General features: G+C 45.8%; 1 protein-coding gene across 1 annotated transcript in view; it reads left to right on the top strand.

The window, feature by feature from the left end:
- Positions 1-10,264: 10,264 nt before the first annotated feature.
- Positions 10,265-26,515, top strand: part of CNBD2 (cyclic nucleotide binding domain containing 2) — a 55,251-nt gene continuing 39,000 nt past the window's right edge. The window contains exons 1-6 of the mRNA XM_065893291.1: positions 10,265-10,315; positions 12,982-13,119; positions 15,781-15,834; positions 20,244-20,407; positions 23,972-24,128; positions 24,638-24,789. Of these exons, the coding sequence (XP_065749363.1) occupies positions 10,265-10,315; positions 12,982-13,119; positions 15,781-15,834; positions 20,244-20,407; positions 23,972-24,128; positions 24,638-24,789 (716 nt within the window). The remainder of the gene's footprint in view (positions 10,316-12,981; positions 13,120-15,780; positions 15,835-20,243; positions 20,408-23,971; positions 24,129-24,637; positions 24,790-26,515) is intronic.

The raw sequence follows: 26,515 nt of genomic DNA on the forward strand, positions 1-26,515 counted from the left end.
CATACGCTGTATCCCCAACCGCAGGTAACACTAATCTATTCTCCATCTCTTTAATTTTTTTCATTTCAAAAACGTTGTATAAATGGGATCATTTAGTATGTAACTTTTGGGGATTGGCTTTTTTTTTTACTCAGAATAATTCCCTGGAGATTCTTCCAGGTTTTTGTGTGTATCAATAGTTTGTTCATTTTTATTGCTGAGTCATAATCCATGGTGTGGATGTACCACGGTGTATTTAACCAGTCACCCATTGAAGGACATTTGAGTTATTTCCAATTTGAGGCTATCACAAATAAACTTGCTATGAATTCTTTTATAATATGGCCTTAGGTAAGTCGTATACGCTTTCTGAGCCTGGGGATAATAACTACCACACAGAATGACTCTGAAGAGTCAATGAGAGAATATATGTAAAAGAACTAGTACCAGGGCTTCCCTGGTGGCGCAGTGGTTAAGAATCCGCCTGCCAATGCAGGAGACACGGGTTCGAGCCCTGGTCCAGGAAGATCCCACATGCGGTGGAGCAACTAAGCCCATGCACCACAACTACTGAGCCTGTGCTCTAGAGCCTGTGAGCCACAACTACTGAGCCCGCATGCCACAACTATTGAAGCCCATGTGCCTAGAGCCCATCCTCCGCAACAAGAGAAGCCACCGCAATGAGAAGCCCACGCACTGCAATGAAGAGTAGCCCCCACTCACTGCAGCTAGAGAAAAGTCCACATGCAGCAACAAAGACCCAGTGCCGCCAAAAATAAATAAAATAAATAATTTAAAAAGAAAAAAAGAACTAGTACCAGGTCTGGTATTATTTAGATGTTCTTTAACTTCTTACATCAATGTTTTATAATTTTCAGCATACAGAACCTGCACATATTTTGTTATACCGAAGTATTTCATGTTTTTAGTGCTACTATAAATGGTACTGTTTAAAATTTTTTGATTTTTAATTGTTTGATAGTATATAAAAATACAATTGAATTTTGTTTAGTAACTTGTGTCCTTCATTATACCAGGAAACTCAGCCCCACTGGGGTTGTTTCTTCAAGTTTTTACTACCCTTACTTCCAAAATCCACTTGGCATTATTTGCTTTTCAGATTCTGAAGTTGGTTGCTGTTTGTATTTTGTCCAGAGTTTTTAGTTGTAACGGATGAGGGAGAGAGGCTGTAATGGGATTACTCCATCTTGCTTGCCACTGGAATTCATTATTTATTCTGATACTCAAATGATCTCAGATTTGACCAGTGGGAGCCCCTTCAGGCTGACTTCTGTGTCCTTTTGATACGTCTCCATCATTTTTTGAGTATTTTCTTACTTTCTAGCATATCTTGTACCTTCTCTGTCTCAGCTCAGGATTCAGTCATTTCTCCAAGAAACCCTTGTTCTTTTAGTGGTGTTTAGAAACCAAGATTTGGGCAGTGGGTTTGTTCATTGCTGTTGGAATGGTCACTGCTCCTAGGCTCTCTCATGGACAGAGGGAGGGTATATATGTATGTATATACGGTAAGTGCACTTACATTTATATCTGTTTATTTCTACACCTATCTATATATATTGAAATCCATGAGTTCACACCAACACATTCAACTCCAGTCCAACACCACAGGGTTTATTCTAGTTTTCTCTCTTTCTATACATTTAATTCCCTTTTTGACATAGAGAAACCTGGCTCTCACGGTCTTCTTTGACCAGCCCTCCTGAATGTAACCAGTCTCCTGTTGCTGCACGCTAACCCTGTCCCCCACCACCATGCCCTCACCCCAGTCCCCTCACCCTGCTCAGGGCTCCAGCACCTTGTGCTACCCCACCACAGCCTCCCTCTGCCCCCAGACAGATGCCTGCTATGCCTGGCCTCAACTAATGGCTTCTAAATAGAATCATTCAGGAAGGGTGGGAGAAGGGGAATGAAACCATGCCTCGAAACCTCACATCTTAGATGGGATTCAAACCCAGTTGCACCTCAGATGGGACTTGACCCACAATCTCTGGCTTAGGAGGGTACTCGAACCCACAGTCTCTCAGCTGAAACCACACACCTGGGCTCAGAACGTAATGAAGCTCAGGTTCTTTATGTCTCAGCGCAGAAGGAATTCAACAAGAGGCAAAGTGATAGGCAGGAAGTAGATTTATTAATATAGGATGCTTGTGAAGGATACAAGTGGGCAGGGAAGAGAGATCTGCTCCAAGAATTAAGTAGGCTACGTTTTTATAATCAGAGGAAAAATGAGGATGGGGAGAAGACCACCTTTGTCCTCTTCATTTGTAAAGATGTAGCAGGAAAGCGGGGCACAAGAGGATGGTCACGTCCCAGGTCTTGGGTGAGTTCCTGGGGCAGGCCACCAAGTGAGGGTCCTTGGCCTCGCACAGGGAAGAATTCAAGAGCGAGCCATAGTAAAGTGAAAGCAGAGACACACATTCCATAGGCAGAATGCAGTTCGTCTTAAAAGGCAAGAGAGGCCCTGGGAGAAACGCTCCACAGAGTGTGGGCCATCTCAGAAGGTAAGAGTGGCCCAGAAATATGGGGTGGTTAGTTTTTATGGTCTGGGTAATTTCATAGGCTAACAAATGGGAGGATTATTCCAACTATTTTGGGGAAGGGGTGGGGATTTCCAGGAATTGGGCCACTGCCCACTTTTTGGCCTTTTATGGTTAGCCTCAGAACTGTCATGGTGCCTGTGGGTGTGTCATTTAGCATACACTAATGTAATACAATGAGTGTATAATAAGGTTCAAGGTCTAGTTGAATCTTCTGCCATCTTAGGCCTAATTGGTTCTAACCAGTTTTTGTCGTATCCTCAACCGCTGTGTCATTCTTTTCAAGGTTGTGCCCTGCCCCCTTCCCTCCTGTCTCAGCAACATACTTTTTTTTTAAACTTAAAAAACAATTGTGGTAAAATACACAAAAACAATTTACCATTTTAACCATCTTTAAGTGTACAGTTCAGTGACATTAAGTACATTCACATTGTCCTGTAACTGTCACTACCATTCATCTCCAGCACATTTTCATCTTCTCTAACTGAAGCTCTGAACCCATTAAACAATGACTCCCCATTCCTGCCTCCTTCCAGCCCCTGGTAACCACCATTCTACTGTCTCTATGAATTTGACTCTTGTAGGTACCTCATACAATATTTGTGCTTTTTTTTTTTTGCGGTACACGGGCCTCTCACTGTTGTGGCCTCTCCCGTTGTGGAGCACAGGCTCCGGACGCGCAGGCTCAATGGCCATGGCTCAGGGACCCAGCCACTCCACGGCATGTGGGATCCTCCCGGACCGGGGCACGAACCCGTGTCCCCTGCATCGGCAGGCGGACTCTCAACCACTGCGCCACCAGGGAAGCCCAATATTTGTGCTTTTGTGTCTTATTTTAGTTAATATTTTCAAGGTCCATCCACATTGTAGCATGTATCAGAATTTCCTTCCTTTTTAAGGCCAATTTTCCACTATATATATGGCACATTTTGTTTGTTTATCTATTCATTTGTCAATGGACATTTGGGTTGTTTCTCCCTTTCGTTTTTGTTTTTTTTTCAAATAAGTTTATTTATTTATTTATTTTTGGCTGCGTTGGATCATCATTGCTGCACCTGGTCTTTTCTCTAGTTGCGGTGAGCAAGGGCTACTCTTTGTTGCGGTGCACGGGCTTCTCATTGCGGTGGCTTCTTCTGTTGTGGAGCATGGGCTCTAGGTGTACGGGCTTCAGTAGTTATGGCTCAGGGGCTCTAGAGCGCAGGCTCAGTAGTTGTGGCACACGGACTTAGCTGCTCCATGGCGTGTGGGATCTTCCCGGACCAGGGCTCAAACCCGTGTTCCCTGCACTGGCAGGTGGATTCTTAACCACTGTGCCACCAGGGAAATCCCTGTTTCTCTCTTTTTTTTTTTTTTTTTTTTTTTTTTTGCGGTACGCGGGCCTCTCACTGTTGTGGCCTCTCCCGTTGCGGAGCACAGGCTCCGGACGCGCAGGCCCAGAGGCCGTGGCTCACGGGCCCAGCTGCTCCGCAGCACGTGGGATCCTCCCGGACCGGGGCACGAACCCGTGTCCCCTGCATCGGCAGGCGGACTCTCAACCACTACGCCACCAGGGAAGCCCCTGTTTCTCTCTTTTGACTATTGTTTATAAAGCTGCTATGGACCATGGTGTACAGAAATCTCTTTTGAGTTCCTGCGGTCAATTTCTTTGAGTACATACTTGTTACCCAAAAAACTGGGTTCACCTCTTGGTGAGTATCGAGCCAAAAGACACAACCAAGCCAAAAATCTGGAGAAGGAAGGATTTATTATTACTTACAGTAAGTAAGGAGACCACTGGGGATCTTTCCCAAAGCAGTGTCTCCCCAAACAGCAAAATCGGGCAAGTTTTAAACCAAGGGCACATGCATATTCATGAAGGGGTTTGAGCGGTCAGCAGAGTCCAAGCGTTAGTTGATTGAAGTCACTAAAGGGTCAGAAAAGGTCAACATCGTCATCCCTTAGGTTCCAGTTAATGTAATGGTAGAGCGTTTCAGGCCAATCTTTACCACTGAAACAGAATTGGGAATCTTTACAACTGATTTATAATCTTTGCTATTGTTACATCTTGTGCCTAATACTGAGACCTGTTCAAGGACAAGCCTGTGGCCAGGCTTAGGTCACAAAATGTCTTAGGTCAAAAATGACAACTCTTATGTCAAGAAAGCTATGTCTGGTTCTCTTTCTCTGGGGACCCCCTACCCTATCTTCTTACATACCCAGAAGTGGAATTGCTGGATCATATGGTAATTCTATGTTTAATTTTTTGAGGAACCATCTTATGTTTTCCACAGCAGCTCCACCATTTTACATCCCCACCAACAATGCACATGGGTTCCAATTTCTCCTCATCCTTGAAAACACTTGTTATTTTGCATTATTTTTAAAAATGTGAGATGTTAAATAGAAAATTTTAAAATAAGTTACCAGTGATCAAGAAATTCAGATTTTCAACAGATTTGGTAATCCTGTAATTTCATTTACACACACCACATACTGCATACATCATTCCAGGGGGCCAGCTGTGCTCATGGTGAAGAGGAAGCAGGTTCCTCTTGCTAATGAGGTGGTTTGGATAAAAAGCCCCAGGCTATTCCATTTGTGTGTGTATGTGTATGTGTGTGTGTGTATGTGTGTGTGTGTGTATGTGTATGTGTGTGTATGTTTAATTTTTTATTATGAAGTCTAAGAGGCTTGCTCTGGTCTCTACTGACTATTAACTTCTTTTTGATAACCTTTTTTATCATATATGTTTGATCTTGGGATGAAGGTCTGTTTTATCTTTTGATGTTTTGATGAACTGAAGAAGATAACTGGTCTAGGGTGCTCAATCTAACCCTCTGTATGTAATTATGTTTGTAACTAACTCTTTTTATTAGTAAGTCTCATTCTTGATAAACCAGTGTAAATTCAGTAGCCTAGATAATTCATCATCTTTTTGCCTTTTTCTCCTTTCACTGATTTCTATTCAGTTGCAACCCTCCTAGTTCCCAGTTTCAATGAACCTGTTTTTACTATGGTGCTCTACCAGTAGCTCTGTGTTCCTTATTGTACTGCACTGATTTTGTTTTATTACTTATAAACTGATTCAGTCATTTGAATAGGTGAGATGTATATACATATAGATAGACAGATAGATAGTACAAAATTCAGAAGTCAAAAAAAGAGTAATTAGGACTTCCCTGGTGGTGCAGTGGTTAAGAATCCGCCCGCCAGTGCAGGGGACACGGGTTCAATCCCTTGTCTGGGAAGATCCCACATGCCGTGGAGCACCTAAGCCTGTGTGCCACAACTACTGAGCCGGCATGTCACAACTACTGAAGCCTGCGTGCCCTAGAGCCCGCATTCCACAACAAGAGAAGCCACCACAATGAGAAGCCTGTGCACCGCAACGAAGAGTAGCCCCCGCTCGCCGCAGCTAGAGAAAGCCCACACACAGAAACAAAGACCCAATGCAACCAAAATAAATAAACAAGTAAATAAATAAAATAAATTAGAAAGTTCACACTGACCTTTAAAAAAAAAGATAATTGTTATACTTCTGCCTTTCTTCATCCTTTCCTTTCCGGTTTTAATTATTATTGTTAGTTCCCTTTATATCTTTAAATGTGCTTAGACATCTGTTTCTAGGTTTATAAGATTTAAAAGGTATCTTAAGATTTACAGCTATAAAAGTTGAAGAAACCCATGTGCTTAACCCTCCCACTTTCTTGCCCTCTGTGTCTCCATACTTGTTAGCTATATTATTTCTTGGTTGCCTTTTAATTGTTCATTTCCAACTCCTTCACTTGCTTTTTGCAATCTTATCCTCTGTATTCAGCAAGGCTCGCTTCCTTGTTGATGTTTCTGAAATTACCTTCACTTCTGAGGTGGTGTTGTTTTTTTTTTAATACTTTCTTTCCTGAGCTCTGCCAGTGCCATCTCCTCCAGTTGCTTTATCATCTCTTCTTTGAACTATAGCATCCTTGCTTTGATCTCTTGCTTTAAAATTCATTAAGCCCTTTGAGTCCTTTGCTGTTCATGATTATCATCTGTTTCATGTTAATTTTTGTGTTTTTTATGGTGAGTGCCTTTTATCTAATATTTGTTTTCCTTGTTCCCTGCCTCCCCCCTCCCACTTTTCTGTAATATATTTATATAGGTCCGGTGCTATTTATTTTTTTACTATAACTCCCCTTCAAGTGAAGTGAGTTCTTCCTGGTCAAGCTATTTGTTGGAGTTCTGCATGGAGAGGGGACTAGAGTAGAATTCCAGGCTGGCAGGAAGTCCTTTAAGGTCATTAGCGAAGCTCCTTAGGACACGGGTTTTGTGTGAGTGAATTGTTTTAGTTTTTTCCTCTTCCCGGCAGATGGAGCTTGGCAGCTGCAGCGTTGCAAAGATGGCATGTCTGTGTGTTTCCCTGGTCCATTCCCTGCTTCTCCTTGGTGCCAGTGGTACCACGGAGGCTCCCAGAGCCAGCCCTTACATTACAGTCCCAGTGTTCAACAGAAGGTGTTGTTGGTTCTGCCTTCAAGGTGCATGACCTTCTCTGGAGGACTCAGAGCGCTGCCAGCTCTCTTCCCCTGAGACCGCAGTCCCAGGCCTTCTCTATTGACTTGAACCCTCTGTGTCTTCTCGGCACTTGCCGTTTCTTCATTGACACGATGGGTTCCTACTCTGAACACCTTTGCCAGAGGGCTTGTTCTGCCACTGGATTGCTCAGCCCAGAAATGCTGGCGAGTGAATGCCTTTAGGAGCAGCCCTCAACCAATGGGACAGCCCTGAGGGCTAGGGGAGCAAAATTTCCCACCCCAAAATGTGTCCCTTTGGCATTAAGATTAATTTAACCTGATTATTTTTAAGAAACAGAAACCTCAAGAAGTCTTTCTTTTTACCTCCCCCTTAGCTACCTAACCTAGAGAATTTAGATTAAGGGCCTGGAATAGAGCTAATGCCAGAGATACCTGCAGAGAATATGAGCTGAGTATGGTAGGGGAAACGTGCAGGACCTTAGTGATCAGAGTCCATTGTGTGTCCCATTGTCTCTGCATGACCCAGGAAACATTTGTTTACCAAATATTTGTTTTTTTATATCTCCATGTAAAATTGCCTTCCTCTCCTTTGAAGTCCCAAACCACAACCCTCAACATCCTCTTTCGTTTTTAGCTGAAGAAGCTGAAATTTAAGGTGAGGATTTTGGCCATTTTGGCAAATTACTCAGCTTCCCAGGTCTCTCCCAAGTATACATGTTATTAAACTTTTGTTTGATTTTCTCCTGTTAATCTGTCTCATGTCAATTTAATTCTTAGACCAGCCAGAAGAACCTAAAAGGGTACAGAAGAGGAAAATTTCTTCCTCCCTGACAGAGGCATGCTAAGCCCGTTGGAGCCCCAAATGCCAAGAAGAATGACATGTTCGTTAATGTGTGTGCCTCTCTCAAAAATTGTTTTTAATGTATGAAGAAGAGCAGATGATTCTTCTCCTTAGTCATCTAACATAATACATTATATTTATGCATTCTCTATTGACCATCCTTGCATTCCTGGAATGATATGCTATTTTAAAATGTGCTATTGAATTTCATTTGCTTAATATTTTATTTAAGATTTTTAAAACAATATTCGTAAGTGAAATGAATCTCTAGCTTTCTCTTTTCATGCCACCTTTATCAGGTTTTAGTATCAGTATTCTCCTTGCTTAATAAATAGAATTTGATAGTTTTCCTTCTTCTTATGCTCTGGAACAGTTTAAGAAACATCAGGATTATTGGACATTGCCTGTGAAAACTTCAGGACCTGGTACTCTTTTCTTTTTTGGTGGTAGTGGTGGTGAGAAAGCTCTTTTACAACTTTCTCTATTTCTCCTATGAAAATTAGTCTATTAGATGTTTTCTATTTGGGTCACTTTGGTAAATTATTTTTTCCTAGAAAATTACTCATAAAATCCCAGTATTTAAGTGTTGACAACTAATTCAAAAATTTTTGAAAACTCTGTCAAAACTTGCCAGCAGGCTAGATATGGCCTGTAGACTACCATTTTGCAACCCCTGATTATAGTCAGAGGATTTTAGACCTGAAAGAGGCCATATAGATCCTGTACCAGGGGTTGCAAATAGGTAACATGCTCACAGGCAACATGGTGGTGTGAGGTGAGGACTTTGGTGAATTGGAGAGCCCATTCCCCAACTAAAGATAAAGAAGTTAAGTTTTCACAATATTTTAACCAAAACACCATGTGGGTCAAATAAAGCAGTCTGCAAACTCAGTTTGGCCCATGGGTGGCTGGTTCGTGGCCTCTGCCAGTTTAACCCCACTGCCTGCCATACCTCCTAGGCGTCTCACTTTCCAGCCACATTTTATGCTCCCTGAACAAGCCCTGCCCTTTCTTCATGTATCTTTATAGCTTTATTCTAGTGAGATGACCACAGCTGGCGACAGATGAAGTTGGGAGTGTCTACTTTTGAGGTTCCATCAGGTTTTTGGTTCTACCTACCGGCATCCTCTAATGCCCCTCATTAGCCTGGTCCTCTCCATGTCACTTGGATCCTGAGGCAACTCAGGGGCAACTTAGGGGACTGGTGGGACACCCCCCTGTCCATATCTACCTCCTACTGTTTCTTTGGCTTTCCCCATGTCCAGTAGTCGTTTCTCTCTGAAACCCTCTAAACATTTGTAGTAGGGGATCTTCTTATATTTTCTTCCTCAAGTCTAGGTCTGGGGTTGGGGAGGCAACCACACTGCTTCTCTCTCTTTCTCTCTTTTTCTGAAACGTTTTCTTCCTGTTTCTTCCTGAGTTCTTTACATCTTTTCTCCAGGTAAGGGGGGAAAAACCAGTTCTAGCTCTTCTCACCTCTGTAAGTGATTAGTGTCTCATCCCAGGACTGGTGGCCTTTGAATTTAGCAATTTAGAGCCTGAAGATTTCTTCCCAGCTGTCCAGCTGTCCTCACGGTATTCAGTACCCTTCCCTGGCTATCAGTCTGGGGGTGCTTAGCTGGATAAGAATGGCACATCAGGCGGTAACTTGAAATCACAGTTTTTCACTGAGGATTCTAGTACAAGAGCAAGTTGGGATTTTCAGCTGCCATCTTTGATCTAGTAGAAAAAAGTACTTTATAACCTATATGCTTCACTTTTGGAAGGACCTCAGAGTCCTTGAGTTCCAGTCACCAAATACCTTTTAACACTTGGCACCCTGTTTGGTTGAGGACTTCCAGTTTGCTGAGTGTTCCTGATTTGCTGGTTTAACAAGGTTTATAGGATAGTGCCAGGCACCTACACTCCAGGCTCATCTCCAATTTCGAAGCCTCAGAGTGGTCCCCAGGCTGAGGTTTTGGATGTCCCCACGCCAAGCCCAGAAGCCTCCTACTTTCTTTAAGCTGGCCCTGTGACTCTGGCAGTCATTTAGCTACTTTGAGCCTTAGCCTCATGCAGGGAGTGGGTGTGAAGTCCCTTACCTTACAATAGTTGTGAGGATTAACTAAGATAATACTTCTGAGTGTGCACTAAACGTTAGATTCCCAGATTCCAGTTACTTCCCACTGCCCTCTCTTCCTTCCAGACTCTTCCAGTGTGACATAAGGAGGTTCTGAGAATAGATTTGTTAGAACGAGGCTTCCAGCCACTGTTGGTTGGGCATAAGGAATGGAGCGGAGCTCTTACCTTGCCACTGAGGGAAACTTTGTTTCTAGTATAACTGGATTCTTGGGGAAAGACTTGTGGTCCTACCCTTGAAAAGCAAAGGGGCTGTTGTGCCATTTGCCAACTCAGGAACCATGAAGAGATATATGGTGTCCCATTCCTGGCAGATCCTGAAGAAGGAATTGGTGAGGAGTGTCAAGGACCCCGGGAGGGAACAATGGAAGACTGAACAAACAGGTACTTTGAGCAAAGGAGAGGCAGGTGGAGGAGGCGGCCTCGGATAAACGTGGCCACCCTGTACCTTTTGGAGTCACAAAGGAAAGACTGAATTCTGACCCCTGCGCTGTAGCCTACTCTGCCCTTGGCATTGGCTACACTTTGAGCCCCTGAGGACTGTTCTGTACTCACCCTTCTTGCTATTAGGAGAGTCAGAGAGAATAAGGCCCAGCATCAGGGTAGAGTAATAGGTTAAACTTAAGGACTCTGGAGCCAGACTTCCTGGGTTTGAATCCCTATCACCTATTAGTCATGCGGCTAATATTAGTATTAGGCAAGTTACTTGATTTGCTGTGCCTGTTTTCTCTTCTGTAAAGGGTGATGATAACAGTACCTACTGCATTGATTTATTATTGAGGATTAAATAAGTCAATACATATAATAGGCTTAGAATAGAGCCTGACAATGGCAAATTGTATGCAATAAATATTAATTTTATTAATAAAGCTTTTCCCCATATTTCCTTTAGATATGTAATTTTTAAAAAATATTATAGTTACAGGTAGAGCACCTCACCATCTCACTCCCTTTCTCCTCACTGGCAACAACTTTCCTGAGATTGATATGTACCCTTCCTGTCTATATTTTAAAATTTTTATTATATCTGTGTGTATCCATAAGAACCTGCAGTATGCAGCACATTTTAAAAAATGGTGTCATAAATGGCATCTCATTTCACCTTTTTTCCACTCAAAATTGTGTGAGCTTTACCCCCATGGACACACACTCTAGTGCCATGTCCAGTCCCGTGACTCTACCTGATGTATTTTTCTTATTTGTCCCTAAAACGTCTTTTACAGCTTGTTATTATGAACCAGGAGCCAATCAAGGTTCATATATTGCATTTGTTTGTATGTCTCTCTTTTTTTTAAAATAAATTTATTTATTTGGCTGTATTGGGTCTTTGTTGTTGTGCGTGGGCTTTCTCTAGTTGCGGCGAGTGAGGGCTGCTCTTCGTTGTGGTGCGTGGGATTCTCATTGTGGTGACTTCTCTTGTGGAGCACGGGCTCTAGGTGTGCAGGCTCAGTAGTTGTGGCTCACGGGCTTAGTTGTTCCGCGGCATGTGGGATCTTCCCGGACTAGGGCTCAAACCCATGTCCCCTGCATTGGCAGGTGTATTCCCAACAACTGCGCCACCAGGGAAGCCCTGTTTGTATGTCTCTTGAGTATTAGTCTAGAACAGCCCCCTCACTTTGTTTTTTTCCTCATGCAACTGACCTTTATTTTAAATAAATTTATTTATTTATTATTTATTTTTGGCTGTGTTGGGTCTTCGTTGCTGTGCGCGGGCTTTCTCTAGTTGCAGCGAGTGGGGGCTACTCTTCGTTGCAGTGCGCGGGCTTCTCATTGCCATGGCTTCTCTTGTGGCGGAGCACGGGCTCTAGGCGTGCAGGCTTCAGTAGTTGTGGCATGTGGGCTCTAGAGCTCAGGCTCAGTAGTTGTGGCGCACAGGCTTAGTTGCTCCGCGGCATGTGGGATCTTCCCAGACCAGGGCTCAAACCTGTGTCCCCTGCATTGGCAGGCGGATTCTTAACCACTGTACCACCAGGGAAGCCCTTGCAACTGACTTTTTGAAGAAACTGGGTTAGATGACTTGTAGATTGTTTTATGTTCTGCATTTGTCTCTTTGGTGTTGAACTTGTTTCCCTGTCCCTTATATTTACTTTGCAGGTAGAGGGTGACTGCCCTTACTCCTCAATTCATATTGGGATGGAGAGGCTGATTTGTTCTCAGCTCCAATTCCAAATTCCCAGGGAAAAGATAAGATGGCTTATCTTGGATTAGGTGTTATATTAGTTTTCTTTTGACTGCTGTACCACAATTTAGTGGCTTAAAACAGCACACATTGGGACTTCTCTGATGGTCCAGTGGTTAAGACTCCGTGCTTCCAGTGCAGGGGGCACAGGTTCGATCCCTGGTTGAGGAATTAGTATCTTGCATGCTGCACGGCACGGCCAAAAAATAAATTAAAACAAACAAACACACACACATTATCTTCTGGAGGCAGAAGTCTGGCACGGGTTCAAATCCAGGTGTTAGCAGGGCTGTGTTCCTTTCTCGAGGGTGGAGGGAAGAATTCATTTCCTTGACTTTCTGTCTTCTACAGACCACCACATTCCTTGACTCATGGCCCTTTCTCTGCCTTCAAAGCCAGCATTGTTGCATCTCTCTGACCATTCTTCCCTCAGATGCATCTGATTCCATCATGCAGGCTCTTTACATCACCCCTCACGGCGTGCCGTTACTTGTGCACATTATTTTCTGGACCCAAGTGAAGGACTTCACAGTTAACTAAAGCTGTGCTGGTGAATGCTTTAATAGGCTCCTGGGGAGGGAGATGCCCCCATTTGTAGTAGTTGCCAGTTTCTGTGGCATAAATACTCCCACCATGGCCAATTTCAAGCTACCAATATGATTTCAACAGGCTTGAAAACTTCCTAAAGATGTAACTATGGTTCCAGCAACAACACTGCATTTAATCCTATTACATTTCACCTTGTTCACACTATCCAGCCTGCTGTTGACTGTTGAAAACAGGTGGTTTCCACAGATCTTGTTTGTTTTGTTTCCACAGGGGCTGTACCAGCTCACCATGGATATCATTAGGATGAACCGAGTGTGTAAAATGTTCCGCCAAGGCCTCAGGGGACTTCGGGAATATCAGATCATTGAGACTGCTCACAGAAAGCACCCTATCTTCTCTTTCTGGGATGTAAGCTGCTGGGCTTAGCAGGTTTATACACAGTTTAAAGGGGTCCAATAAATAGCACCTCACTTCCCAGCCCAAGTTCTGAATCAACTGAGAGAGAAGACAAAGGGTAAAGCAGATGGGAGACTGAGCTGTCACTTTTATTAATGACAAAACTTATATTGGAGAAGCTGACGGGTGTCATCAAGCCAGAGGGTTACCTAATACTAAACCCCAGAGTTGGACAGCCTTATCGATGACCCCAGTCACAGGCAGTGCTGGACCAAGGCAGGCATTCACTGCAGTAGCAGGGTCTCCTGCCCTACACTCACAGCAGGGAAGGGCAGAGCAGAATGTGGGCTTGGAGGGATGGAGAAGGGGATGATCATGCCCGGTTTCTCCTTCCAAATTCACCAAAGAGTTTAAGTCACTCCTTCTCAGTGTGAAAGGAGAGGGGCTAGTAGTGTTCTGCTAGTACAACCCCCTTCACATAGAGAGAAACATCAAGAGTGGGGAAGAAGCCATCTCCATTCCAAGGGTGATCAAAACAGCCAGAAGAAATCCAGGAGCCACAATGGAGCCAGGATTTCCCGAATACCTACCAACTGTTCATCTTCTCTGCCTTCTTTCTTGTCCCCTCCACCTAGACAAGAAGGGGACATTTGCAGGGCCTCTCTGGTGACCTTGCTTTCTAGATTTTCTGGAAGGTCCCAATTTCAAATATTTTATCCCAGTGGTAGATGCTGAGCCCCTTTTTGGCTCAGAAAAGATGATCACCATTCTGTTAACTTGTTCTGGGTCCCCAAGGGTGTCTTCATTACTATCCAGGGCTCCAAAGTTTCCCCAGCCAATAACTAGACAAACCCTGCCCAGATTCCTATTGTGCCAGCCGCGCCTCCCCACTGCATCCAGCGATTGCCTCGAAAATATTTCCCAGAATGGTTTCTGAAGCCTAGCAGCCAAGGAGAGGGGCGTGGAGGGGTGGTGATGGGGAAAGGAAGGTGTCTTAGGTTGGTTTCTAAGGGACCAGCAGCTAATGTAACTGTGTATATGTGGCTGAGTTTAAGACGAAGCAGGGACTAGGCACCTGGGGGTAGCTTGAGGGGAAGGGCTTGCCCCATCTAAAGACATTCAAATTCATATATTTTTTTTTCAAATTCATATATTTTTAAGACATTTTGGTGGCCAAACCAAACAAATCTGCAGCCAGATTCTGCCCTGTTATTGGGCCGTGAGATGAGAAGGGTTGGAGCAGGAGCCTCGTAACCTCAGGAGGGACCTTCTGACTCAGGGTGTCACACAGTGGTGAAGCAAAGGGCCCTGGAGACCAGGAGTCTGCGGTTACCAGGAGACTTGGGTTGGTGCCTGGGCAGCTGGAAGCTGAAGACCAGAGTCAGGCTTGTCATCACGGGAGTGTGAGGCTAAACCTAACAACATCCTGCTCTGTCAGGATGGTCTTGAGCGGAGCAGAGCTTCTCAGGGAGGAGCCTATGGGGGTCATATGGCTTCCGGGCAGGGAGCCGGGGGGTTGGGGCATAGTGTCGGGCAGAGAGAGCCGTAGACTGGTTTTCAGTGGAGTATGTGAATCCAGATCTTTCTGAACATCACGTCTTTCTTTCATTGGCCTCTCTGAGAAGCACCATATGGATGTATAAACTATAAATGGAGGGAGGGGACAGGGAACCGAGTGGGCTCTGGGGAAGGATGTGAGGTGTGCCCAGAGAGATGAATGGGGGGTCCTGGTTTGCCCCAGGATGCTGTTCAGGGCCTTGTTTGTCCCTTTCCTCCCCTGCTACTCCCCCCTACATATCTTTTTCCTCTCTCTCTGCCCCTTTCTCTACCCTTTCCACATCCTCTCTGCATCTGTTAGGAAACAGGGTTGAATTAGTTCATCCCTAAGACCTCTTATACCTCTTCTTCCTGGCCATCCTTCAGATGAGGACCATTTCCTCACTGTGTGATTTTTGGGAAACTTCCTTCACCCACTTCAGGTCCTCAGTGGAGCTGCTCAGTAGTACCTGCTTTGTCCTGATGATGAAATGGAATAAGATAAGCCATGCCGGGCTTCCCTGGTGGTGCAGTGGTTGAGAGTCCGCCTGCCGATGCAGGAGACACGGGTTCGTGCCCCGGTCCGGGAGGATCCCACATGCCGTGGAGCGGCTGGGCCCGTGAGCCATGGCCGCTGAGCCTGCGCGTCTGGAGCCTGTGCTCTGCAACGGGAGAGGCCACAACAGTGAGAGGCCCGTGTACCGCAAAAAAAAACCCAAAACGATAAACCATGCCTGGCTCATTATAGGCACTTAATGAAGGTTGGCTTTATTTGTTCCTTCCTCTTTATCCCTCTTTCTTTTCTCTATACTTTCCTTTTTTTTTTTTTTGCTTCTTTTCTCTCTTCCTTTTCTCTCTCCATCCTTCTTCTCTTTATCCTCCTTTCCCTCTCCCCACCCCTGTCTTTCTCTGCCTCCATAATAATACATTGTCAATGCTGGGCCCAAGTCTTGTGTGGAGCTGGGGCTTTTGAGCGGAGGTGGACATGAGAGGCCCAGCTGGTAGGAGGTTTCCCAAGGCTTCCTGCCTACCACAGTGGCCCAGGTACACAGAAGGGTTTCAGTGCAAAATTCTAGAAACAGTCTTGCTGATTCTCCTTCCTCTCCTCAGCCCCCCTTCCTTTTTTTTCCCCCCCAGAAAAAGAAACAAGGCCGAATCACATTTGATACTATGGACTTCATTGGAGAGTCGGTATGTATAGACAGCTCTGACCTTGCTGCTGGGATTTTTTTTTCTTGCATCATAGCCTGAAAGAAGCCCTGGGCTGGGTATCAGGATAGCTGGGTTCAGACCAGGTTCTGCCACCAACCCAGTGTGCCACCCTGAGCTAGCCACTTAGTTTCCTCACCTATAAAATAGCTGATCTTGGTGATCCCTTTCAGTTCTGGCATCCCAAGACTGTGAGCCTTCCCCCCACCACCACCCAGCCAAACCCCAAACCCATTGTTGCTTTATAGCTGAGCAGAACCAGCACGGGAGATCGCCTGTGCTTGAACCAGTGGGAAAACCGTAGAAGGCAAAGGAGAGGATGTGAGAGCCCCAGACAGAAGAGAAATAATCAGGGTGGTGGGAAAAGCACTGGCCTGTGTCTGAATTCTGGCTCTGCCCGAAACTTTCTGATAGATGCTGGGCACATCTGTCTCTCACCTGTGCTCAGGTGGCCATTCTGAGAAGGGAATGCCTTCATGTCATTTGCACTATGTGATTTGTTCTCCGAATTTCAAGCATTATTATCTTCCTGGCTTCTCCCCACCAAATCCTGGATATTAAATTAAAATTTAAATTTTAAAGGGGCTTCCTTATTTATAGGGACGATCTGAAGTTCTCACCAATGTAGACCTGACTTGACCCTGGCCTGGAGCAGCCATGCTGGGTTTTCTCTAGGAAAAGCAGGGAGAACAGAGCTTTATAACTGGTACCAGGACCACCTGTGCCACGCTGCTGCCTCCTCCTCCTTTGGAACCAAGGTGTGGCTTCTGTTGACTGCCTCCCCTGGGCATAATCTAATTTCTCATGCCGCATTGTATATGAAGCACAGTAAAGTCCTCCAAATCCTGAGTTTTCTTCAGTTTTCGAGACCAGCTGGTGTCTGACACTGTGCACTGAAGGTTACCCAAGGTTCACCCTTCAGACAGGAGAAACTAGGGGTCTCTCTGAGAGCCACAGAGCTCTGGAGATGGAGGCAATTCTGTGCATAGCAGCAGAAGGAGAGAGGCGAGTACAGAGGAAAAGTCCATCATATAGGCAAGGCCTCTCTGCCTTTTGAATGAGTTATCACTGGCTCTGTCTCCAGCACAGAGATGGAGAGTAGAGACCCGATTTAAAAACCTGCCCTTTGAGTGACTGCGAATGGGTACCAGGTTTCTTTCTAGGGTGATTAAAAGGTTCTAAAACCCACTGTGGTGATGTACTACTCTGTGAATACACTAAAAATTGATCTGTGCACTTTAAATGGTGAAATCATTATGTTATGTGAATTACATCTCCATCAAGCTGATACACACACACACACACACACACACATTTATACATATATAAGCTGTCTCTCAGACAACACTGGAAAACTCAACTTCCATATAGTCTACTAATGCTAACCTTCTCAGAAAGAATCCTAAGAATTATAGAGGCTTAAAATCATAGACTCATTTATTATAGCATTTGTGAGACATTGGAAACAATGGGTACATTTCTAAAACATGGTTTAAAAAAATATTGAGTGAAAAAAAGACAAGTTGCATAAACGATGTCAGCAGTCTAACATTTATGCAAATAAAAATAAAACAATTCTATACATATTCTGTGGGCACACGTATAAGTATATAATAATATATATAAATGGTTAACTCTGGTGGTGGAGAGCAGGAAGGGGATTTTAACTATATATATTGTTCTGATTTTTAATGGAAAATAGTCATGTATTATGTTATTTTCAAAAATTTTATTTATGCATAAGAAAAAGGCAGGAAACAAGAATGCCGCATGAAATGGCTAGTTCTGGGTGGTAGGATTATGGACAGCCCTTCTTATTTTCCTTTACCCTTCCTGTATGCTAGATGAACACAATGAGGAGATGGCTGGCCTGAAGTGAGTGAGGGTGACAGCGCTGAGAAATGGTGTGTGAGAAACAGGCAGGGCTCTGTTTGAATACTATTCCCTTTTCCCCATTCCAGATATTTTTATGAGCTCCTAAGGTAGGCCTAGATCTGTGTCTGGTGGTGGGGAATACAGACAGTGGTCTGTATCTGCAGGTTCTACATCCGTGGATTCAACTGACCACGGATAGAAAATATTCAGAAAAGAAAAATTCCAGAAAGTTCCAAAAAGCAAAACTTGAATACTGCTTGCAGACAGCAACTAGTTATTGTATTTGCAACTATTTACATAGTATGTACATTGCGTTAGGTATTATAAGTAATCTAGGGATGATTTAAAGTATACAGGAGGATGTGCAAATACTACAGCATTTTAGATAAGGGACTTGAGCATCTGCAGATTTTGGTATTGGCAGGGGTCTTGGAACCAATCCTTCCTCCCCACCTTGTGGATACTGAAGGACAAGGATAACTGTGCTAGGTTGTGTAACATTCGTACCTTCCCTTAAGGAGCTAATTAGGAGTTAAGGAGATGAAACTTACCCAGGAAATTAATAACAAACTGTCACTTTTGTAGAAATCCACAGAAGGAGTCTCAAGGGTTAGGGGTGATTAGAAGGATTTCCTGGAGGAATTAGGGCCCTAAGTGGGCCCGAAAAATAAGTTTGGTTCATAGAAGCCAGAGGCATCTGTTTTGCCATAAATAGACCCTATGATAGAAATCCTAATGGGTTATTGATAGTAAGAGAGAGAAAGGAGAAAGATTGGATTCAGACCATAAAAAAGACCAGCACTTCCATAGCCCTTGCTCTGTGCCATGCACATTGTAAGCCCTTGACACGTATTAACCCTGCTATTTGTACGTGTCGTTTCTGTTATCATCAGGTAGGGAAACAGGGGCTCCGGGAGAAGAGACTTGTGCCAGGACACACAAATGGGAAGTCGCAGGACAAAGTTCACACCCAGGCACCTGGCAGCAGAGCCTGTGTGCTTTTAACCACTGTGCTACACTGCCTTTCTGTCTGTTGTTGTGAAGATCAGAATTCTGCATCATGTCCCACTTTCCTTTTGCTTCTATGACGGTTACTGTTATGTAAGACTGCCGGTGTTCATTCCTTCCTTCCATAAATATGTATTTTGTTGAGTGCCCACTACAGATGAGACATTATTCTAGAGTGGAAAACAAGGTAGACAAGGCCACTATCGTGTTTATATTGGAGCTTATATTCTAGAGCACCTTTGTCCGATGGAACTTTCTGTGACAATGGAAATGTTTAGTAGTCTGCATTATCCAAAACGGTAGCCAGCAGACACATGTAGCTACTGAACCCTTGTCGTTAGTGTGACTGAGGGGCTTATTTTTTATCTAATTTAATTTAAATTTAAGTAGCCACATGTGGCTGTTGGCTGCCATAGTGGACAGTGCAGTTCTACACGTGTGTGTGTGTGTGTGTGTGTGTGTGTGTGTGTGTGTGTGTGTGTGTAGGGTGGGGAAATGACAGATAATATCCACATTAACCAAAAAAGAATAAGGTCATTTCAGAAAGTATTAAATGCTTTGAAGAGAATGATTCAGAGCTCACAGAGTGCTGGGAAGGGGGCCTGCTATTTTAGCTCAGATGATGCAGAAGGAACTCCCTGAGGATGTGGCACCATATGAGCTGAGAGCAGAATGAGGAGGAGGAGGCGGCAGCCATATCCATGTGAAAACCCAGGGGAAGAACATTCTGGGCAGAGGAAACAGCCCAAGCAAAGATCTAAAGACAGAAGTGAGCTTGGCACTTGCAAGAGATGGGTAGAAGGCTAGAGAATGAGGGGAGAGGCAGGAGGAGAGGTTGGAGGGCAGTAGGCAGGTAGGGAGTCAGACCATGTGGGGCCCCAGGCTGTGGTAGGAGTTAACATTTTCTCCTAAGTGCAACGGGCAGCCAGTGAGGGGTGTTAACAACTCACGGTGCCATTTCCCTGGCAGGTAGGAGTGGTGAGCGAATGGGTAGATCTGCCCGCCCCCTGGTCCACGAGTCCTGGCTGCTGAGGGTTAGCTAAGAGTCTCTGTAGGCTCTCTTTGTTCCTTAGGCTCCAGGAGCATGCTGAGGTATAGGCTGAGGCAGGGGAGGTCTCCCCTGACTGAAGTGTGTCAAAGGGCCCTTGGAGCCCAGGGAGGCCCATTATTGACTTGGGGGCGTGGTCAATGAACAGCAGAGGTAGTATGATCAGTAGCTGGGGATACAGGCCTTGGCATGTAACAAATCTGGGTAATAATCCTGCCTGAATGTCGTCATCTGTCAAAGGGGATAATAATCGTGCCTCGCTTCTTTAGGTAAAGATTCAATGAGACGGTGTGTGTAAGTTGCCTATCCCGATGCCTGGCACACAGGAAGCACTCATTACATGTCAGCCACTATTGTATGGGGAGTGGGAAAGTGTGAAAGCAGGAGTGTGGGGAGTTGCCTGCTAGCCCCTGGGGGAAACTGCTGGGCCCTCTGTGTCACTTTGGCTCTCTCTTTCCAGGGTCACTTCCCTCCAAGGGCCATTCAGATCACGCAGAAGAAGCCCGCTTGGAGGGCAGAGCGCGAGATCCAGTCCCTCTGTAACCTCCTGCAGGTTCTGGATAGTTACCGGAACTACTCGGAGCCCCTGCAGATGCTCCTGGCCAAGGTCATGCGCTTTGAACGGTCAGTGAGGGGCACATCCCTTGGCCCCTGGGCTGGGGCTGGGCTGGGCAGGGCAAGAAGGGCCCGGCTGCAAAGAACACGGCGGGTCTACCAGCCCCTCTGCGGGGTGTCAGCCGTGCGAAACCTTCTGTCACTTCACCTTGGTGCTCACCGTTATGACTGCAGCCCACTGTGTCTCAGCCATTCATTGAGAATCTACCCAGAATTAAGGAGTCACTGAGTCTGGAGAGGACCTGGTTGGAACCTCAGAAAGGATCTAGTCTAATTCCCTCATTTTTCAGATGAGAAAACTGAGGCTCGGGGGGGAAATAAGTCATCCTAGTTCACCCAGAAAATAAGTAGCAGAGCCGAGACTCAAATCCAGGCCCTAAAAGCCAGAAGGGATCACAGATGAGGTACTACATCCAGGTAGGAACAACTAGGGCAAGAGTCTGTGAACCTGGATGAGAAAAAAATATTATATCTGTATTTTCATTAACCTCTGAAATTTATAGTTTCCTTCAGTCATGAATGTAGGTAACAAACCACTGCATACTATTTATTTATTTGGCTGTGTCAGGTCTTAGTTGTGGCATGCAGGGTCTTTCGTTGCAGCGTGCAGGCTTCCCTCTAGTTGTGGCATGCGGGCTTAGTTGCCCTGTGGCATGTGGGATCTTAGTTCCCTGACCAGGGATCAAACCCGCATCCCCTGCATTGGGAGGTGGATTCTTAACCACTGGACCACCTGGGAAGTCCCTGTATAATTTTTTTTATAAATAAAAAAATACAGGTATTATGACATATTCAAGTTGCTGCAGATTTCTCAAAAGATAATTTATATTTATCACATCTTTGAAATGATGGTAGTTATTAGATCTGCTGCTGGCTCTTGTTTTTCAGTGCCTTAATAAAGAGGCACATATATTGCTATATCACAAACTTGGTTTTTTCTAAACTGTAATTCTAATGTATATTATTTTATACATTTAAAACATTGTTCTGTGAAACCTTCACCAGATTGTCAACTGGTCCGTGAAACACACAAAAAGGGACCTTGTAAATCCCTTGTAGTAGAGAAGCCCAAGAGGTACATGTGAAAATAGTTATTTCCAGGACATTTCAGTGGCCTCAGGGGGGCAGCCTAGCAGAATATTTGAGGTAAGACCTGTCTTGAAATCTAAGATGTAAGGTCACTATAGGTTTGTGCCCTATCTTCCTTCATAGCAGTCACAGTCTAAGACATAACCACAACTAACTACGGATTGCAGACGACTCTTTATGACCCACGCAGGGTCTGTTTCACAAGTAATAAGCCAGGAGGAGGTAACCTTCCAGCTAGCTTGGCCAAGGGAGTTTCACAGAAGAGGTGGCATTTGAACAGGTAGATTTGACAAGTGGAGGTGTAGACGGGACATTCCAGGCAGAGGCAACCATCTGCTTTGTTCTAGCCCAGTAAAGAAGAGAGGGAGTCACTGCTGTCTGTTTTTTTTTTTGTGGCCTCTCCCGTTGCGGAGCACAGGCTCCGGACGCGCAGGCTCAGTGGCCATGGCTCACGGGCCCAGCCGCTCCACGGCATGTGGGATCTTCCCGGACTGGGGCACGAACCCGTGTCCCCTGCATCGGCAGGCGGACTCTCAACCACTGCGCCACCAGGGAAGCCCCCACTGCTCTCTTAAAGTAAGATTCTATAGCAGGCAGAATGGCGTCACAGAAAGAAAAAGAGTCACAGGCTTAGAAGCTCCGGAATTTAATGCCCCATCTGCTGTGTGACCTCAGGCAAGCCACTTAACCTTTCTGAGCCTAGTATCCCCATGAGTGATATAAAGATAATAGTATGAATTTTACAGGCTTTTTGTGAACATCAGGAGGTGGTAATTGTTAAAGCCCTCCGCTAGTTGCTGATTACTATTTCTGGGACTGGGAATTAGCAGATTAGATAGAATTCTTCCACTTGAAAGCGACAGAAAACCCAGCCTAAGGGAATGCATTGGTGGCTCATGTATCTGAAAGTCCTGGGATAGTTCTCCAGCTTCAGGCTCAGCTGGATTCAGGGGCTCAGTGTCACCAGGACCCACGTTTGTGTCTGTCTCTCTCCATCTCTTGGCACTTCATTTGCATAAGCAGCTTATGCAAATGCAAATGCAAAGGAGAGTCTCTGTCTGAGACTCTCGCTTCATGGTGGCAAGCTGGCTGCTACAGCCACAGCTCCAAACTTCTAGCTTTCCAGGTTCAGTCCATTGGGAAAGAGAAAATACCTCTTCCCAGTCAAGTCAGAGCCTTGGGATTAGTTCTTTCTGAGCCAGGGTGATCTCACTTGAGTCACCAGTGGGTTAGTGATGTTCTAATTGTCTAAGAGTCAAGAAAAGGTGTTTCCCCCACAGTAAAATCAGGGTGCAGTTGGTGGAAAAAGGTGACCAGGTGCTTGGCAGAGAAAACAACAGATATCTGCTGTATGAGATATCTCTTCACTCCCAAAATGTAGGTTATGGTCTCTGAATGAAGAGATGGTCTGTGCTCTCTTGTCCCCAAAGTGTTACTTCCTGGCTGAATATGCTTGCCTTCTCCCATCTAGTCATTGTCATCTGGGCTGTGGCCTCTTTCCTCTATTGATAAAGCCTCTGGTTTGTACATTGTCCTGTCTGATGGAGCTTACTGTTCTTTCTTTGAATATGCCAGGCCTCCAGCCATCTCTGTGCTTTTGGACTTGGTGGTCCCTCTGCCTACGACACTCTTCCATCTCTCTGGCCACCTGGATGACTCTAGCCACCATCCTAGAGCCTTCTCTGGCCTTCCTAAACTGGGTTAAGTGCCCTTTCTCTCTGCTTCTGAATTAGCCTGTGCCTTACCTCTTTTAAAGCATTTTTAAACCTTATTTACTTCTTGTATTTGACCATAATTTTGAGAACAAAATTTGTATTTTTTATCACTACACCTGTTAGACACCATTGGTATTTGTCTAACTGATTGAATGAATGAAGTGAAGAGGTTTGATTTGAACTTGCATTTGAAATACAGAAACTCTCCTCCTCTGAGCTTAAGAGCTGTTAGTTTGCTCTGAACCTGGGTACCTCTGCCCTAAAGGGTCCCAGTTGGATAGTGAGCTATTAGGGATCATAATAAGATCATTTATCCATCTCTTTCTACGTATGCTCATCTGCATTTTACAGACAAGAGTAACTGAGGCTCAGAGAGGGGATATGAGTTGCCTAGTGTCCCACAGCTAAGGGCAAAACCAGGATTTGGATCCTGGTCTCACTCTAAAGCCAGTGCTCATAATCATTTAGCTACTCATCCATTGCGTCCAGCATTTGGTCATTCATTTATTCAACAACTGCTCATTGCCTAAGCAGACTGACAAAGGCTCTGCTCTGCGGCAGCTTCCTCTAATGGAGGCGGGCGGCTGGACAAATGTTAGTGAAGGGGTCAAGCTTGGTGGGGATGGGGCTGGGCTGTTCTGAGGTCCCTTCTAGTCCCAGTCTGTGCTTTCATACTCCAGAGCAGAGAGCACGGCCCGTCCAGATCTCCTCCCCCTAGGGACCAGACCCTGTGTTGCTACCAGGTCAACTGGCCATGGTCTTTTCCCAGGTTTGGTCGCAGGCGTGTGATCTTCAGGAAGGGCCAGAGGGCCAACAGCTTTTATTTTATCTACCTGGGCACGGTGGCCATGACCGAGGACGAAGATGGCAGCAGTGCCTTCCTGGACCCCCACCCAACGTTGCTGCAAAAGGGCAGCTGTTTTGGGGTAAGCACGGGGGACGGGTCTGCGTTCCTGGGGTGGGGTTCGGGGTGTGACAGGACTCCTGCTACAGCCTCTAGGCCAGGCTCAGTCCTGCCTTTCGCTCTGTGCAGTCACTGTGCTGTTGTGGGTCACAGAGCCCTTACCTGTCAAATGCTGATTGAGTTGGAGCCAGTGATGCCCAAGTCCCACCACTTCGTCTGTGATGTTTAAGGAGTATGTTCCCTCTATAACCCCCTAGAGGTGCAGTGACTCCTCAGCAAGGCCTCTCCAGCTTCCTCTCTCTGCCCTGGTCAAGCCAGTTGCCCCTTTTTCCACAGGCAGCATATTAAGAGGGAGGGGCGTGGGCCCATAGGAGCAGGGAGTGAGCAGGGGCACAGGACGGTCCAGGGAACCTGCAGTCTGGGGAGGAGAGATTTCTCAGGGGAGATGGAAGCAGGGAAGAGGTGGTCAGGGCTGCGGGCAGAACGCCAGGCGTGACCTCTCACTTGCCTTTGCCCCTGTCTACCCAACAGGAAATGGACTTTCTAACTTCTTCAGTGAGGAGGGCCACCGTGGTCTGTATGGAAGAAACAGAGTTCTTGGTTGTTGACAGAGAGGATTTCCTTGCTAATAAACTGGACCAAGAAGTTAAAAAGAATGCTCAGCATCGGTTTGAATTTTTTAGGTAACTCCACCAGCATCTTCCCCCTGTGTGTCTATTAGGTGCCTTTGTCCCAGACCCAGTGGGGAACACTAGGTGCTGTTCTCTCTGCTTGGAACGCTCTTTGGTACCCACCTCCCACCCAACTTCTCCATCTAGCAAACTCCTAACATACCTTCAGGTCACAGTTCAAATATCCCTTCCTTATGGGATAGTAACAACAGGATAGCTAACATGCATTGAGCACTTGCTGGGCCAGGCAGGATGCTCAGCCCTTTGTACCACCCGTTATATCTAATCTCACATTCAACCCATGATGTTCTTTCTCTTTTTCTCCCCAGTTTACAGTGAGGGAAGCAAGGCTCAGGATGGTGATGTAACCAGAATGCCTGACTCAGAGTCTCTGGGCTTCACCACCCTGCCTCACTAACCAAGCCCACCTACCCTCACTCCAGAATAGAGAGGGTGCCCCCTCAGTGCTTCTACCCTGTGTTTCCGTAAAGCCCCGTCCAAACTGTAATTCTTGAACATATAATACTTTCATTACAGTTTATTTGTGCCATCAGACAGTAAGCAGCACAGTGGCAAGGGCAGACCTGCCTCTTTCACCGTCATCATCCCTGTGTTATCACAGTGCCAGGTGCATGCAGGTGCTCATTTAATTGTCTTTAGTTACTTGCCTTGAGGAAAAGAGTGAAAATCAAATGGAGCATCTGCACTGGCACTGAGAATCCAGGTTGTAGGGTTGCAGGGCCATAGAGAGGCGTGTTGAGCAGAGGGGTGGGCTGGAACTGAGAGAAAGCCGTCTGCATGAAGGGGCTGCAGCCCGAAAGGGAGGGACTCGGTTCTGAAGGGAGGGGCAGTTCATTTTTTTATACAGTGGAAGAAAAATAGGACCGTGTTCTAATCTCAGCTCTTAGGCTTATCCACCATGGGACCCTAGATAGGTCACTTCACTTCTCTGGGCTTTAGCCTCCTGCACAGTAAAATGGGGATAACAATTCCTCTCTCCCGAGGTCATTGTAAGAATCAAATGAGGTGATTGTGGGAAGTGCGTGGCTCAGTCTTGGCCCAGGAGGTGCTCCTTCTGTGGTGGGCCTGCTTTCCTCCTGTGTTTCCAGACCCTTCTCCTCCTTGGGCATGGCACTGACCCTGTTCCCCTTTGATGCCCTGGACAGAACTCGGTGCTCCCTTGCCTAGGTTGAGGCCTGAATCACCCGAGTTCAGAGCTCATAATCTGTTGGAGCTGAGAAGATCTAAGATGATTTTTGTTGGCAGCCCCGCGGGGCCACCTGCGAGGGAAGGGAAACCTATGATCAGCGGTGTATGAGGTTCAAGATCGCGGAAGGGGTGGTCACTTCCGGGTGGGCCTTTCACCACAGGGCACAAACAGGCCAAAAGAGGAGAGTCCAGACTTTCCCCATTCCCAGGCCCAGGGCTGAGGATTTGAAGCCAATAGTCTGGAGGAGACAGGGGTTGGAATGAGCTGCCCAAACCAAAGGTAGGGCCTGGACTGCTGGGCTGGGGGACAGGATAGCCAGTGAGCTGAAGTGAGGAACTCTTGGGTGCTCCTTGGAATGGGAGTAGCTCAGTGGTAACAAGGTTGGCGGGGGATTCAGTCAGGAGAAGCTCCTGGAGGGAGGAGCGGAAGTGAAAGAAGCAGAGCTCCAATCACCCCGGGTGCGTCTGAGGTGCAGTGCGGGGAGCAGCTGAAGGGCAGGGCCTTGAGAAGAGGGCAGGGGAGCAAAGG

The sequence above is a fragment of the Phocoena phocoena genome, chromosome 15 (genome assembly GCF_963924675.1).
Source record: "Phocoena phocoena chromosome 15, mPhoPho1.1, whole genome shotgun sequence".
NCBI classification, from domain to species: domain Eukaryota; kingdom Metazoa; phylum Chordata; class Mammalia; order Artiodactyla; family Phocoenidae; genus Phocoena; species Phocoena phocoena.